Source organism: Chiloscyllium plagiosum, unplaced genomic scaffold, assembly GCF_037043375.1.
Source record: "Chiloscyllium plagiosum isolate Xiang-an unplaced genomic scaffold, Cpla_swu_hap1 HiC_scaffold_22, whole genome shotgun sequence".
Lineage (NCBI taxonomy): Eukaryota > Metazoa > Chordata > Chondrichthyes > Orectolobiformes > Hemiscylliidae > Chiloscyllium > Chiloscyllium plagiosum.
This window is the reverse complement of record NW_028270160.1, coordinates 25,264,299-25,282,121: the sequence shown is the minus strand read 5'-3', so window position 1 is coordinate 25,282,121 and position 17,823 is coordinate 25,264,299. Positions and strand designations below refer to the sequence as shown.

The 17,823-nt window shown below is 37.8% G+C and overlaps 1 protein-coding gene across 6 annotated transcripts in view; it reads left to right on the top strand.

Moving 5' to 3' along the window:
- nhlrc2 (NHL repeat containing 2) overlaps window positions 1-17,823 on the top strand; it is a 92,761-nt gene that overhangs the window by 70,443 nt on the left and 4,495 nt on the right. For all 6 annotated transcript variants that reach the window (XM_087998870.1, XM_087998869.1, XM_043712792.2 and 3 more), the window contains 3 exons: window positions 7,217-7,339; window positions 8,038-8,247; window positions 11,707-11,917. In XM_087998870.1, the coding sequence (XP_087854996.1) occupies window positions 7,217-7,339; window positions 8,038-8,247; window positions 11,707-11,917 (544 nt within the window). The remainder of the gene's footprint in view (window positions 1-7,216; window positions 7,340-8,037; window positions 8,248-11,706; window positions 11,918-17,823) is intronic.

The following is a 17,823-nucleotide window of genomic DNA, read 5'->3' as shown; positions in this document are numbered from 1 at the left end:
AAATTGGCTGATTTGTCCACTGTTTGGAATAACATACCAGGTAAAAAGGATACACAGGCACGCACTAGAGACTTTTGATCTTTCACAAAGATCACCTGGAAGTTAAAAATACATTACATGATCTTGTGAAACCATTGTAAAAACGCATGATGGTTGTTACATCCGAAGTAATTAACATGCAGGAATGCATGACAAAACTGCACTGAAGCAAGGGCTTCAGACATGTACACCTACTTAACAAAATGATTAATGTGGCCTGGAAGAGCGCACAAACATAGTTTAAATAATATGACATTCTCACATAAGCTGACTTTTGGGTGTTGGTGAGAAGAAGGCAAAAATTACAATTTTAGATGGAAAAATACTGAAGAAATATCCACAAGATGGGTAAAAATGAAAGAACAGCTGGAGAATCTTTCAAGTCCATCCACAATCTTTCTCCAGTTAAGCATGAGCCGATCTTAAACTTTATCATATGTATAATCAGCTTGCAATAATAGAACAAAATGAACATGCTAATATAAATAGAGTGTGGGGTGCTGAAAAAGCACAGCAGGTCAGGCAGCATCTGAGGAGCAGGAGAATCAATGTATCAGGCAAAAGCCCTTCATCAGGAATGAGGCTTGTGAGCCACGGGGGTACAGAGTTAAATGGGAGGGGATGGAGCTGGTGGAAAGGTAGCTGAAAGTGCGATAGGTAGATGGAGGTGGGGGTAATGTTGACAGGTCAGAGAGGAGGGTGGAGCGGATAGGTGGGAAGGAAGATGGACAGGTCATGAGGACGGTGCCGTGTTGAGAGATTGGATCTGGGATAAGGTTGGGGAGGGGAAATGAGGAAACTGGTGAAAGCCACATTGCTGCCATGTGGTTGGAGGGTCTCAGGGCTTATATAAGGACCTATTACAGGTTGGACATTGTGATAGGGTCAAAATGATATCTTCAAAACATTCCACTAAGGGTGAATCATTAAAGGTTAATTGGACATGACAATGAGCAATTGGTTAAAAAAATTGGAAAAGTAGACAGAAGAAAGTTGGGAAAACAGGCATTATGACTTAGGTCAATGATCATAAGATTTAGGCCATCTTGGTACTAAGGATAAGAGGGAAGCTGTTTGCAAAATGGTTAGCTTAGTCACAGTATTAAGTTTAACTATGTATAATTTTATTGGTTACTTTATGTCAGAGCTGAAATTACAAATATTATAACAATTGGTAAAAATTAACATCCTTTCTAATCTTTTGTACTAAGATCAGCAAGGGATATGAATTTCATAACCAATTTGAAAAGTCAGTAGTAATAAGCAAGTACGTAATGCAGCTGGCAAATATCTAGGAATGGATATAATAATCCGTGTTGGAATGTGGTCAATAATCCTAGGAACCCAAGGACAGGTGATGTTCGTGTATTCACAGAATTGGATGTGTAGGTCAGAGGGGATGTGGCAAACACTGATGTCAATATTTTATGTAACCATTGTAACGCAATGTGTATAAATATCCTGTACTTTACTGGGAAAGTTAGAGTTTCACTAACCTCCCAATCTGAGTTATAATAAAGAAGGCAACTGGGCCCCAAATGAAAGCCAGATTTAGAACGATCTCTGGCCTCTCCCACACGTGTGGTAAAGGAGCTCCAAATAAAGATCGATTTGTGCTATTGAACACGGGAGTCAGACTCCTCTTTAAAATCCGTCTCCAAAATGCAAAATTCATGCAAAACGTTGTACCCAAATTCTTGATCTGATGGCTGTATTTCTACATTTCAAATGCGCTTCTGCATCTGAATTGCTTGCTCAGTGATCTCTGTTGACCCAGTATGTTGATGTCATGGGGTTATTTGAAACACAAAGCAGTCTGTAATGTACAACAGCAACTTCTGTCTCACCTCTCAACCTGATGACAGGTTTCTACCTTCAAACATGGTATTCATGGAACATTTCAAACTCGAAACGAGTTTAGACAGATGTTGACATAGTTGTAAAGGAGATAAGCAAGGAAAGATTCCTTTTTATGCTGCTCTGGCAGAACCCATCAGGATACACAAGTTATGACAAGTAGATTATGTATTATGATTAGATTAGATCAACCATCAAGACTTGATTCTTCACATAGCTGTGGCCTTTTCAATAATTTAGGTTGTCAAGCTATCCTCCTTGGCAAGTCTTTTTCTAACTAAATTTCTATAGAATCATCTGCAAATAAGTATCCATTCTCTTCTTTTTTGGAAAAAGCAAGGAGGTATTTTGTGCCTTCCATTCTATGCTGTGGATAATTTCACACATTTAAGGTAGAGCAATCAAGGACAAGTAAAATCTAGCCTTCTTGCATTAAGCATCACACCTATTAGATGTTCCAGCATAGCTGAACAACCATACAATGGAAATATAATCTTGATGGCTCAATTTGCTTTCATAACCATTACGAGTCTAAAATTAACCAAACAAATAATTGTCAAGGCAATTGCGGAAGTCTGAAAGCTAACAGCAAAATTGAAGAACTTCACCACAGGATGTTGAACTACAGTGACCGTTTATTGGATTGAAATATTGCATTGATCTTTATATAAGTGCTAGATTAAGTTTTCAAAATTAATTTGCACAGTTAAATTGCAGCTAATTTGCTTATAGTCTTTTATTAGTGAAAAATCTAGTTAACGACACAGATTCATGAAAGGCGCTAACCCTCAGATTAGTCTTTTTCTTCACCAATTTAACTATAGCTTGAAATTTGAATTTGACTACGTCAGAATGTTTTGAATTGATGACCATAAGATTCTTGTGCTTAAAAATATCACTCTGCCACACCTTATTTAAGAATGCATGTATGTAAGGCAGTTCCCAGGCTGTCTCTTTTATTACTGTTGCAGACTGTTTTGAATTACACTTTTCTCAAGGAATCATTTAGCCAACTAGCTTATTTAGTTTACAGTAGCTATGGGTATGACCCCTGAACAAAGTAGGAAATGGCATGATTGGAAAAATTAGATTTGCAGCGTCAAGAAAAAAAAGTCCAATTTTCAATCCCAGATTTCAGCAACACGATGAGAATCTCATTAGTGAGTAGCAAGAAGCCAATTGCATGAAGTATTTGCAAAGATTGTGTCTGTGGCAGTCTAGTGCATGTGCTTCATAGTGTTGGCAAACACAGGCAAGTTTTTATTCAACTGGCTGCTTCTCAGGATCCACTGAGGACCAGTGTGGGACCTCTTAGTTTTCAACCTGCAATGCATCAAGACTGTTACCTATGCAGTTTGTGCCAGATCACACTGCTTCATCACATTTCCATAAGGTCAGTGCTGCAGCCTGAGCATTTGGCTTCGCTAACGTAGATGCAGGGTGCTATAATTTCAACACGTGTTGCATTGAGAGCAATGTAACGTAATAGATTTTAGTAATAGAGAAGCCTTCCATTCAGCAACTGTACGAGGAGTTTTCACATTCTCCATATGTGTCTGCGTGGGTTTTCTCCGGGTGCTCCGGTTTCCTCCCACAGTCCAAAGATGTGCAGGTGAGGTGAATTGGCCATGCCACATTGCCCATAGTTTCAGGGATGTGTAGGTTAGGTACATTAGTCAGGGGAAATGTAAAGTAATAGGGTAAGGGAATGGGCCTGGGTGGGTTATTCTTTAGAGGGTCGGTATGGACTTGTTGGGCCAAATGGCCTGTTTCCACACTGTCGGGATTCTATGATTGGTTCATTACATCTTAGTGTGCACCAGGTATCCTGGAAGCTGCCACGATGCCTCTCCTGAGGAACTCTCCTGTTCCTAACAAGAGTGGTTACTGGGAGACAAGGGCTGCCCTCGACAACCATGTCAGATAATGCCATTACCCGATCCCTGACTGAGGTCAAGTGTTGATACAATGCAGATTATGGGCCGCCAGAAAGTGAGGTTCTGATTCTTCAATTTGTCTAGGGGATCTTGCAGTTTATTCCCTAGCATGTTGAATAATCCAAACAAGCTATGCTCTGCATAACTGGACCAGGCAAACCGAGAATGAGACAGATGCTGAAAAGCTGGGAGAGCAGCAAAAGTCTTCTAGGGGAAAATTGAGTTGGAAGAACATCACCTTCACCACAATAGATTGCTTCACTGTTGGATGCAACGAGACAGACAGGACTTAATTGACATCTAGTGCTAGTAGATGTGAGATGGGTGCATTTGTTGACTGTAAATTTGTTGTTACCCAAAAGCCTTGGAGTCCTTCTTTCTTCCCAGAAGCAAATGCTGCTTTTTGGGCTTTTTTATCCTTCACTTGCACTGTTGTTTAAAAAGATTTAATGTTTTCATTTGTTTGAAGGCATTCCAGCCTGTGATTCTCCCACAGTGAACATAGAAAAGATGTTATGCTGCCCTGGATATTAGTAAAAGAGTCGCACTGCTTTTGTCAGGGTTCTACGTATGGTATGGTACGAAGAATGTGCAGCATGTAATACTTGTGTCATGTAGCTGCAGTTCCAATTACAGTAAGTCAGACAATTGAGCTTGTATTTGCAGTGAAATGTCACTTAAGTACCCTCAGAAAATTTTCTTTTTCATTTCCCCCTCTCTTTGCAGAGTGTGAAGGGCTATCTCTGGTTGGTAGATTGAGTTGTTCAGCAGCTGGACTGCAAATATGGTGCTGGTGCGAGAAATCACAGGAAGTCCCAGCACTGGCAATATTTCTGCTGGTGAGCATACAATAGTGGAGTGCAGCACCGTAGAGGCATGGTGTATGCATAATAGGTGAGCTGTGTAGAAAACTTACTAGTGCCTATAGAGGGACATAGAGTCATAGAGATGTACAGCATGGAAACAGACCCTTCAGTCCAACCTGTCCATGCCGACCAGACATCCCAACCCAATCTAGTCCCACCTGCCAGCACCCAGCCCATACCCTGCCAAACCCTTCCTATTCATATACCCATCCAAATGCCTCTTAAATGTTGCAATTGTACCAGCCTCCTCCACTTCCTCTGGCAGCTCATTCCATACCTGTACCAAACTCTGTGTGAAAAAATTGCCCCTTAGGTACCTTTTATATTTTTCCCCTCTCACCCTAAACCTATGCCCTCTAGTTCTGGACTCCCCAACCCCATCCTCCATGAAATTTCCCAAAATTGACACTTAAATAATTTTTAATAAAATTCAACCCTGTAAGCCTAGATATAAGTGGAGTTCACTGAAAATTAGCCTCTGCACTTTAACCCACTATTACAGGTTAGTGTTTGAAAGGTAAAAACTGAAGCCAGGTAAATTGGTAAATATTGTAGCTCATCATAATTGTTTTTAAGACTGGCCCTTTACTTATCAAGTCTACGCCATTATGAATTCCAGTTGATTCTTCTAGTCTTTGCCTGCTTGAATATTCAAGGATCTGTCAAATTTCATCATCAGGGTTTAGGGACTCCATTGTAGAGAGTTGTACATATAACCATCTCTAGAAAATAATTTCTTCTATCTTTTCCTAATTTATCCATTATACAGTAGATCTCATTTTAAAATTAATTCAAAAATTATTCTCTTGAATACTTTAACTGAAGAAATAAATTATTATACTGTGGATAAGAACTTATTTAAATGGCTTATGTACGGTTGCTTGCTATGAGTTCTGTCAGAATCTTAGGTTTTGTTTTATTTTATATCTTAGAACTTAATATGGTGAATAATTATTTAAATGTAAATATTCAATAGCTTTGACAATCATTTCAATTTCACATAGTCATGTTACACCTTATAATTTCTAAATGTTTTTATTTTAATTTTAGTGCTAATCAGTTAGAATTAAACTTATCGACAGAACAACTGAAGTCTAGTTAACTTTGTCTACTGTTAGTTTTAAATATGTTTTGAGATTAAATTAAATGTCCTGTTAGTGAGCAATCTTCACTCATTTTTATGGATGCGTTTATCTATGGACACCTAAGAATATAAAATTGTCAAACTGCCTGTTTTAACTTAGTACAAGTTTGTTCAAAATCAGTGCTGAAAGTGGCCTGATATGATTACAATTGCAGTCTCATTTCTTCTCAAGGTCTAGAATGTTGATTACAGTGAACAAAAGGTGGTTTGATGATACTCTCTTATGCTGTCATGCTAAAGTAGTGTGAAAAGTTTACCTTGCAGTGTACTGTTAATGTTTTACACTTGGTACTGATTCAGTCATATGTCTAGACCTGGAGAGTCATTGCTCAGGTCTATTTCAGGTATAGGATGGAAAACTATGTTGAATATATCACAAAGATATCAGATCTAAGGTAATGTGTTCTTAGTAGATAATTTTGTAAATACTTTGAAAGGAACTTGCCTCTGAAGCTTAAAACTAAATTTGATAATTGAAGACAGTTTAGTGTAAAGCAATGTAGAAAGAAAAAAAGTTTTAAGAAGTACCTTAAAGCTCACTCTTGCAATTTGCTCAGCCTCCGAGCAGAGTTTTTGTCTGTCCCCATCTCAATAAAAAGACTACAAATTGTAATGGTAAGGTAGAGGTTAAAAGGATTGGAGGAGCTTATACAGAACAACCTCGATTATCCAAACGTGACAAGCGGGGAGTATTTTGTTCGTATAACTGAGAGTTTGGATAGCGTTTTTATGGGACCTTGAGATCTTGTTCGGATAATTGATATTTGGATAACTGAGTTTGTTCTGTCAATGTTAAAATATAATTCAAAATTGGTCAAAACTTTATTTTAATAATTTCATAAAAGCAGCTTCCACAAGCAGCTGGATAATCTCCAAAATTGAATTTCTACTTGCCACTCATGAACCGTCAGTAAGTACCATAAAACTGGAATTATAAGGAATGTGTGAATAAAGATGAAAGGGTGTTTAGTTGGCTCCTGCAATGACCATCAGAGTTCCTTGGAGTGGGAAGGAGAACAGATTTACTTATGCACACCACATGGCCTTTAATTTAAACTTCCATTTTTGATGTCATTTACTGACTACAATGCATTCATCCTGGGGAAAATCGGAGGAGGTCTGTATTTGTCCTGTTGCAGAGAGCCCAGTTTTTGTTAGGGACCCAAGACCTGAGTTAAGGCCCTCATTAGGATGTGCACAGGCCTCAAAGTAACACTTGGACCTGCCAGAAGAATTACTTTTCGGGTGTCGTCTTTTGTCCCTGCAATTGCATTATGTTGCATCTCTTTTAAACTGGTGGAAGTCCAGATCTTTCCACCAATTTTAAGCCATTAACTGCCATGTAAAATATTTTTTTTAATATAATTTTGCAGAATCTATTTGCTTTTGGAGACCTGGATGGTATTGGAATAAATGCAAAGTTACAGCACCCTCTTGGAGTGGCTTGGAATGAAAAGAGGAGTCTGCTGTATGTAGCAGACTCTTATAATCACAAGGTAACTGATTTTTTTTGTCTTAAAACTAAAATAACAATTACTTTGTTTCAATATTTGTTTTCAAATTCAAGAGATAAGTTCAGCTGTGATTAAGCTATTTAGATTGAAACAGAGCAATTAATTAGTGCCTTATAAAAGGCTATATGAAATCATTTCTTTATCTATAAAATTAAAATAATTCTAAATGTAATCTATTTCTTAGTTTAATTTATGCTCTCACTGATAATCTGAATTTGCATTTTTAATTCAATAGGGAAAACAATATTAATGCCAAGTAAAAAGGGAAATGTAAATACCTAATTCATGAGATTAAGAAATAGGGCAAATCAAATAGGTTTAATATCTTGAAAACAAATTATCACAGACTATGGATTTATTACTGACTGTGTATGATTTAACTGCCTACATTAAACATGTCTCCTATTAAAGAACTGTAGAAATATTTTTATTGTCATCTGTTATGTTCACAAATATCTCAAATATTTATAATTGGTATTTTAAATGTAGCACACCAACTTTCATGGATATATTTTGGAAGGGCACTTTTTTAGAATGTTGGGTCCTTAGCATTCCCATACTTGGTGTGATTATTTTAAGCTATGAAATATCTTATTTAGAGAATTAAAGCTGTCTTTAAGATTCTGATTGTACATCTGTTTTCATTTACTATGGGACTGAAATATTTACTTGTTTCTCAGATCAAAGTAATAGACCCGAAAACAAAACAATGTACTACACTAGCAGGAACCGGCAAACCAGACAATGTAATTGGTGCTAAATTCAACCAAGTTACATTCAATGAACCAGGAGGTGTATGTGTTGGTGAACATGGGGATGTGCTATATGTGGTGGACACAAACAATCACAAGGTCAAAGTGCTTGATTTGGAAATGCAGACAGTCTCTGTGGTAAGTTACATTTTCTTTCACCAATTACAGTAAATAATGTAACATAAGTTTGTAATTAAACAATTTTGCAGTGTTAGACTAAGGTTGGAGGGATGCACCAATCTCTCTTTAGTCCCACTCCCTCACATTCTTTTTTATTTAACCAGAGTAGTAATATGGCTAATTATACAGATATCTAGATTTGTACAAAAAGCAAGTCAGCCAGGTTTGTTTAGTCAACAAAGACTAGCAAGTCTAGTACAAATAAAACCTACTCAAACAAACATGGAAATATTATTGAGATAACAAGATTTAAATTGTGCTATGCCAAATCGAATTTATATTCTGACATCCCAAGATTAATATGAGACCAATATGAATAACATTATAAATTATGATTGAACACCCCACAGAAAATATCAAACAGCAAAAGCAATAAATAAATCATGGAATCCCTACAGAGTGGAAGCAGGCTATTCAGCCAATCAAGTTAACACCGACCCTCCAAAGAACATTCCACCAACACCCACCCCTCTACCCTATCCCTGTCATCTTGCATTTCCTATGGCTAACCCACCTAGCCCTTCACATCCGTGGACATTATGGACAATTTTAGCATGGCCAATCCACATAACCTATGCATATTTGGACTGTGGGAGGAAACAGGAGCACCCGGAGGAAACCCACGCAGACACTGGGAGAACATGCAAACTCCACACAGACAGTTGCCCAAGGGTGGAATCAAACTTGGGTCCTTGGCACTTTGAGGCAGCAGTGCTAACCTCCCTGACTCACCATGCTACCCCTTGTATCCTATGGATTTTTTAGCAATCTTCCTGCTCTATATATTAGTGGCACTGTGGGTAATCAAATATCATTGGAACATCACAAGGGATGAGGAATCTTCCCTTTTGATGATATAGCCATGAAGCATCCTCAGAATTATTCCATCACAGATTGCCTTAATGATTTTTCTATTTCTGGTGGTTTACATTCCTTTCCTGGAAGCACACTTCCTTGGATTCGGTTTTTTTGTGCTTTAATCTTGCTATGTTATACCAAGCAGTTATTACTTGTGAACGTTCAAACCCCAATATCTGCTGTATTGAACGATTAATAGCATACCGCCTCAGTGCTCGCAGCATTTTTCTGAAGCCCAGATTCCTGATTCCATAGCTGCCTACTAATTCCTATAGCTTCTTGCTGAATTCAAACAGCACAGAACTATCCAACTGCTGGTGACTTCTTACGGAGTCCCCTACTATATAGATTCATTGTTGTTCAGTTGCCTTTTTCGAAGCCCAGCTAAATAGTTTTTTTTCTGCATCAGGTTTGCTTCTATATCTATCTTTTTTGACTAATTATGATGACAGAATTTATCTCCAGTGACCTTTGAACTGTGTTAAGTGAGCTATTGAAAACCTTCAATCAAGCCCTACCCTTGTTTCTAGGCAAAATTGAATGTAACTGATATTTTGGAACAGTCAGTGTAGTAATCAGCAGTGGGACTTGACACTAACAACCTCCTTGAGTTGTCCCCAGAATGTTTGTGTTACTGAGTACTGGTTCTGACAGCGTAGAAATGGAACTGGTCACAATAGGGACCACCTTTGGATTGCTGAAGTGCATTTTGTGAAAGTGGGCAGACTAAAAGTACGATGACGATTAGCTTCGTCAGTTGGCAGGAGAAAAGTGATCCCAATAAAATATACAATTACCCTGATCCAGTAATCAAAGCAAGGATCAGAACCCTCAACTGTGCAGAAGCCATATCTAAGAAATCAAAAGAAAACTAAACGATTGGGGAAAAAAAACTCCACCTAAACTGCAGGCTGTTATTTCAAATAATCTTAATCCTTTAATCTTAAAATAAAGGAGTTTAGCTAATTCTAATGAGAGGGAGAAAGAGAATATCCCAAAATATGATCTAATAAGTAGATGTCTTCCTGGTACATGGAAACTTTCCTTTGTGCTTGGTAGAAAACGTCAACTTTTTCTCGAAGTGAAAATACATGTCGTTATTTGATCAGACATTACACAATCTGTGATTCATCTGTCTGTGGGTTAATAGTTTGATCTCTTTCAGTGTCTCTCATTTTAAATGTATCTATCAAATTCTGGACATACGCTTTGCATTCAAACTTTTTTAATTCATGTAGATTAGGTGTTCTTTATATTAATGATAAGCACAGAATTCAAAATGTCATCGGCAATGTAAACCTATTTAAAAACTTAAATCACTTTCAAAATTGTGCATGAAAGTACCCTACTCCTTTTGGTAGTATCTCTTGCATTTTGTTACTGACCCCTAATCACATTTAGTGTCCTCTGTTTTAAATTTTGCAACACTGCTTTCTTCTTGCTTCTGCAGTCAGCATTGGCACACATCTAATCCCATCTTTGATGCTCCTACCAGTCGTTTCAAATCAGACTGACTGCCTACTTTAGTCTTCCACCCAGCCCAAAATCTATTTCCCAACTTGATAATTTTTCTTCATCTTGGATTTGAGCATCAGTGCATCATGACCTTAAATCTCCCTGCTGTTGACTTGAATTAAAGAGTAAATGTCCAAAATCTCTCTTTGATGGATTCAAAAAGGAACAGCTCCAGCTTTCTGGCTGGCAGCAGGTGAAAATTGACCACTATTACTTATCCTTAAAATTATTTCCATTACTTATTTCTGACTGCATGGCCCTTCTTTCACTTCAGGCCATCAATTACTTCAACACTAGATCAAAATATTCACTCAACAACGCATTTTTTCCTCCCAGAATTTCACTCCGTTTTGCTGCTTTGTTTTTCACTCAATCTGAGTTCAAAGCCTCAATGTATTTATCATTCATCAGCCAACAATATCCAGTCCCAACTTAACACTCACTCTAAAATGAGCTATAGGTGATTTTAGCCTCTTGTGCTCAGAGACCGAGAAATATGATTAACATAGTCTCGCATTAAATCCAGCACTTTCTTACTGAAAATTTTAAACAAAATAATTTCAATGAAATCATATAATTATCCTTCAGGTCATGCATATGAAATTGTTATACTTTGCTTAGGAGAGATCTTTGACTGATACCTTCCTGCTTGCTTCACCAGGATTCTTCCTGACACTACATTTCTTCTGTCTTCTTTCTGGAGAATTCCTATGTGGGCCTTTTTTCCAGAGTTTACAGAGGTTTGACATATCCTAATTTCTGAGTCCAGGCATGTATAAATCCCTGAAACTGGAATTAACATTTCATGAGTCCCTAGTTAAGAAGTCACCATTTCTTACTTCCCAAATCCACAATGAGTTCTTGTTCTGTTCCCATTTGCTTGTTTTTAAAAATTTCAGTCAATGTCAAAGCCTGTCAATACTGTAACCAGCAACAAATGTGTGATAAAATAACGAAATGTTAAATTACTCTTGACAATCAAATTACAGACCTTAATGTAAAATAGTGTGATACTTGTGGATTTTTTGTTTCATTTTTATACAGTTGGCAATCACTGCTGCAGTTGCTGTGGATGCTTCCAAATCTACAAAACCGATGAAAATTTCTAGGTTACCAAAATCTGCGCATTCATTGCAAATGGTTCCATTAGTTGTGTCATGTGGTCAGACTGTGCAGTTCTGCCTGAAGATTGATCTACCAGAAGGAGCAGAACTCACAGAAGGAGCACCCAGTTACTGGGCACTCTTTGCAGAAGGTAACGTATATTTTAAATGAATACATTAAACAGGAGAAGGCTCAGAAGAGATCTACCAGGATGTTGCCTGGAATGGAAGGTTTGAGTTATAAGGAGAGGCTGGATAGACTAGGACATTTTTAACTGAAGCATAGGATGATCTCATAGAGATTTATAAAATTATTGAGGGCCATAGATAACGTGAATGGCAGGTGTCTTTTCTTTAGAGTTGGAGATTTCAAAACAAGAAGGCATATTTTTAAGGTGAAAGATGAAATGAACTTCCAGGGAAGTGGTGGATGCAGGTAAAGTTACAACATGTAAAAGACATTTGGATAAGTACATTAATAAGAAATGTTTGGGGGGATATGGGTCAAACATAGGCGGGTGGGACTAGTTTAGTTTGGGATTATGGTGGGAATGGACAAGTTGAGCCAAAAGGTCTGATTCTGTATTGTTTGACTATTACAAATGCTATAATATTTTAGATTAGATTAGATTACTTATGGTGTGGAAACAAGCCCTTCGGCCCAACAAGTCCACACCGGCCCGCCGAAGCGTGACCCACCCAAACCCATTCTCCTACCTTTACCCCTTCACCTAACACTACGGGCAATTTAGCATGGCCAATTCACCTGACCAACATTTCTTTTGGATTGTGGGAGGAAACCGGAGCACCCGGAGGAAACCCACGCAGACACGAGGAGAATGTGCAAACTCCACTCAGAGAGTCGCCTGAGGAGGGAACTGAACCCGGGTCTCTTGGCGCTGTGAGGCAGCAGTGCTAACCATTGTGCCACCGTGCCGCCCACAAAGTAACTGTACAATTTATTTTCTAAACAAGTAAATAAGGTTAGCACTGCTGCTTCACAGCGTCAGGGACCCAGATTCAATTCCCACCTCTGGCAACTGTCTGTGTGGATTTTGCACATTTTCCCCATATCTGTGTGGGTTTCCTCCGGGTGCTCCGGTTTCCTCCCACAATCCAAAAGAAGTGCTGGTCAGGTGAATTGGCCATGCTAAAATGCCCATTGAGTTAGATGCATTAGTCAGAGGTAAATATAGGATAGAGGAATGGGTTACTCTTTGGAGGGTCGGTGTGGACTTGTTGGACCAAAGGGTCTATTTCCATACTGTAGGTAATCTAATCTAATCTAAATGTGTGCCCCATTGATCAGTTTTTAGGATTAAATATTGCACTTGTTAATTTTTGTTTTGAGACATAATAAATTATGTCGGGGCAAATCTTTTGTTCTAAAATTTCAGGAAGATTTGCTAGCCCTTTGTGGAATAACTATTCATTTGACTGTGAAAAAATTGCATTATTTTCTGTTTTGACTGAAATAGTTTGCATATACATCAGTGTTGAAGTTGAGTTCAGACCTAAAAAGAAGTACAATCGGCACTGGAAAACCATTGTGTCCAATCACAGAACTAAGTAATCAAAGTAGATCAAAGTATAAAATCAGTGAAGGAAAGGACATTGAATTCGCCCATAGCTTGACAATCTTGCCCCATTTTATGCTTCAAAATCTCAGCATTAGCAGCAACAAGGGAACTTCAAATTCCAGGGTGTCAGTTTATCTGCTTCCATCATGCAAAGTCTTCCTGAATATGCAGAAATACTTTGTACCTTAATATTACAAAAGACAAAGTTGAGTTAGTCTTCAAAAATTAAAGTATTATTCCTTTTGAAGAGTCATAGAAGATTAGAATAGGATATCACTTCAGGTATTTTGTATCTACAGAAATAAAAAGTAATTAGCAAGAAGTTAAGAAACTGATACAAAAAAAAACTTGTATAATGGTAACAGCCATGATATACATTCTGTGGTAACTCTGGAAATTGTGTGCCAGAACTTAGGTCAAATGTATAGATATTTAAAAATATTCCATTTGTTTGTGTTGCTAAAGTAGAAAATCACTTGGCTTAGACATTGAAACATTATTTGGACATTAATAAGACATAATTCTAACAGGCATTTTAGTTATAATTTGCATGCTAATGTGGTTGACCATTGTTTTGGAGTCATGGAATGGGTACAAAATATATGATGTCGATCTTGCAATTCTATCGAGGCTAAATATCAAAGAACCTGATATCCCAGAATCAGTGAAGGAGTAAAAGAGGTGATGGAGGAGTTGAATCAAGTGTCATCAGCATACAGTTGGAAGCTGGTTGTTTGTCTGTATAAAGTCATTGTGAAGCAGATATATTTGGGTATAAGGAGGAACGAAGGAAAGATCCCTGGAGGAACTTAGAAAAAATGATGCAGAGCAGAAAGAGAATCATTATTGGAAATGCTCTGGCAACAATCAACTGGATAAAAGTGAGTTGGACAACAGAGGAAGGGATTGGCAAAGGATAGTATAATTAACCACACCAAAGAATGCAGATCAGCCAAGAAATCAAGACTGAGAATCATGAAAATCTACAAAAAAATTGTAATATAGTATTTTGTCACACAGAGAAAATCTGAAAAAGCTCAGGACATTTTGCCCAGTTTCTTTCTCAAAGAACTCTAGTGTTGAAGTAAATATAGGAAGAATTGATGAGTGATTCTGAAATTTAAAACTCTTTGTGGAGAGTTTTATTCATCCATAGGATGTTGGTGTCATTGATACAGCCAAAGTTTATTGCTTATCTCTAAACAGCTGCGTGGCTTGTTAGGCAAGTACATCACATTGTTGTGGTTGTCGTGTTACATACAGACCATATAGATAAGGATGGCAGACTTCTTTCCCTAAAGGATATTAGTGAACCACCTGGACTTCTACAAAAATTCTGAAATGCCATGGTCATTATCATCCATTCTAGCATTTTTTTTTCACATTTATTCGATTAAAACAAACTTAAATTCCCCAGCTGTTGTTATGAGATTAGAGTTCATTTCTCTGGCTCATTTGTCTAATAATGATACTTCCTACAGTCAGGTTTTGCTCACGTATTTGCTCCTTTTCTTTCAGTTCAACTGGAATTAGGGTTTGTTCCATAAATTTCCATATTCCTTTTTTCTCTTACTTTATTTGCAGGTGAAATTATGATCTTTGAAGGTTTCCCTTCAGTTCAGGCATTATTCTACAAATGAATGAGCTAGTTATTCATTTCTTTCCTCCTCTCCTTGTACATTTATTATTCTCTGGCTAATCATTGGAACATAGGATCAGGAGTAGGCCATTCAGCCCTTTGAACCTGCCATATCATTCAATACAATTATGAATGTTCAAACACCTCAATGCCTTTTACCCACCCCATCCCCGGTCAGTTATGCAGGTCATTGGTGAGAAGCACCTGTACAGTGCTGGTCACCATGTTTAAAAAAGGATTTTAATGCATTGGAAGCCATTCAGAGAAAGTCTCCTGGACTAATACCTGGAATGAGCAGATTGTCCTATGAGGAAAGGCAAGCCAGACTAGGCCTGTATGTTTTGGAGTTAAGAAGAGTCATGGTGAAAACACATTAATTGAAAACACACAGTATCCTGACGCAACTTGACCAGGTGAATCTGAAAGCATGTTTCCTCTTGTGGAAGAATCTAGAACTAGGGGTCATAGTTTAAAAATAAGGGGGTGCCCATTTAAAACAGAGAAAGGGAAACTTTTTTTTCTGAGTTTAAGAGTTTTGTAATTCTCTTCCTTAAAAAGTAGTGATTGCAGAATCTTTAAATATTTTAAGGCAAAGGTAGGTAAATTGCTGATTACCAAGTGGATGACAGATTGTCAAGGATATGCAGGAATGCAAAGTTGAGATTAAAATCAGGTGAGCCATGCTCTTATTGAATGGCAGAGCAGACTTGAGGGTAGAGTGGCCTACTCTTGTTCCTATCTCTCCCAAAATACCATCAATAATCAAAAATATACCAATCTCTATCTTAAACATATTCAAATACTGACCCTCCACAACTCTGCATGATTTGGAGATGTCAGTGTTGGACTGGAGTGTACAAAGTTAAAAATCATACAACCCCAGGTTATAGTCCAACAGGTTTAATTGGAAGCACTAGCTTTCGGAGCGCTGCTCCTTCATCAGGTGGTTGTGGATTATAAGATCGTAAGGCACAGAATTTATAGCAAAAGTTTACAGTGTGATGTAACTGAAACTATATATTGAAAAAGACCTGGATTGTTTGTCAAGTCTCTCATCTTTTAGAATTAATATGTTGGTTTCAGTTCTTTCATATGTAAATCGCAGAATTTTTTTAAAGTTACATTCTCAAGTGAACTTTAATAATTTTTGTCATGTCGGCCCAGATAATGCCCTGTGTGAAACTGTCTGTGCCATAATGTTCAGACTGATTCTAATCTAAAAAACAGATTTATGGAATCTCACATGGATTCATGCAGCTTTTGAGCAAAATAGAATTAATTCTGCAAGTACAAATTCACCCATCAAACATGTGTGTGTGTATGGGGTGGTTATGAGTGTTTGAGAATGTTTGTGAGAGTGAGTGTGAATGTAAAGGGGTATAAAGTCTGTGAGAGGGTTCATGTGTGCGTTGGAGTGTATGTGTGAGCATACGAAAGAGGATTTGTGTGTATGTAGTGCAGTGGGGTCACCTGTTGTGTGACATGAACCCAAGGTCCCAGTTGAGGCCATCCCCATGGGTACTGAACTTGGCTATCAGCATCTGCTCGGTCACTTTGCATTGTTGCCTGTACTGAAGTCCACATTGAAGGACAGTCACCCGAAAGTCTGAGGTCGAATGTCCTGGACCACTGAAGTGTTCTCCGACGAAGAGAAGGACATTTTATTTTGCTCAAAAACTGTATGAATCCATGTAAGATTCTGTAAATCCGTTTTTTTAGATTAGAATCAGTCTGACCATTGTGGTACAGACAATCTCACACAGGGCACCTCACACCTTAAATGCACTATCTGGGCCAACATGACACCAATTGTTAAAGTTCACTTGAGAATGTAACTTTAAAAACATTCTGCAATTTACAATATAAAAGAATTGAAACCAACATGTTCATTCTAAAAGATGACAGACTTAACAAACAATCCAGGTCTTTTTCAATATATAATTTCAGTTACATCACACTGTAAACCTTTTTGCTATAAATTCTGTGCCTTATGACCTTATTCTCCACAACCACCTGATGAAGGAGTAGCACTCCAAAAGCTAGTGCTTCCAAATAAACCTCTTCAACTATAACCTGGTGTTGTGATTTTTAACTTTGTACAGCTCTGCATGTTACTGAATTCCAAAGTTTCATAGTCCTCTGACTAAAACAATTTCTCCTCATCCTAACCTAATTTTAAGCACTTTACAAGTTTCAGAATATTGAAATCAATATATTTAGTGTTCATTAAAATGGAATATAGGCAATACATTTATTACCTACATAGCTTTTATATTGATGTAGAATACAGATGGTGGTGTTGGAGGGTTGTCTTTCAGACTGGAGGCTTGTGACCTGTGGTGTGCCACAAGCATCAGTGATGAGTGGACAACTTTTTGTCATTTATATATATGATTTGGATGTGAAAATAGGAGGTATAGTTAGTAAGTCTGCAGATGACACCAAAATTGGAGATGTAGTGGACGGCGAAGAAGGTTACCTCAGTGTACAACGGGATCTTGATCAGATGGGCCAATGTGCTGAGGAGTGGCAGATGGAGTTTAATTCAGATAAATGTGATGTGCTGCATTTTGGAAAAGCAAATCAGAGCAGGACTGTTAAACTTAATGATAAGGTCCTAGGTAGTGTTGCTGAACAAAGAGACTTGGAGTGCAGGTTCATAGTTCCTTGAAAGTAGAGTTGCAGGTAGATAGGATAGTGAAGAAGGTGTTTGGTAAGATTTCCTTTATTGGTCAGTACATTAAGTATAAGAGTTGGGAGGTCATGTTGTGGCTGCACAGGACATTGGTTAGGCCACTTTTGGAATATTGCAGGCAATTCTGTTCTTCCTATTGGAACT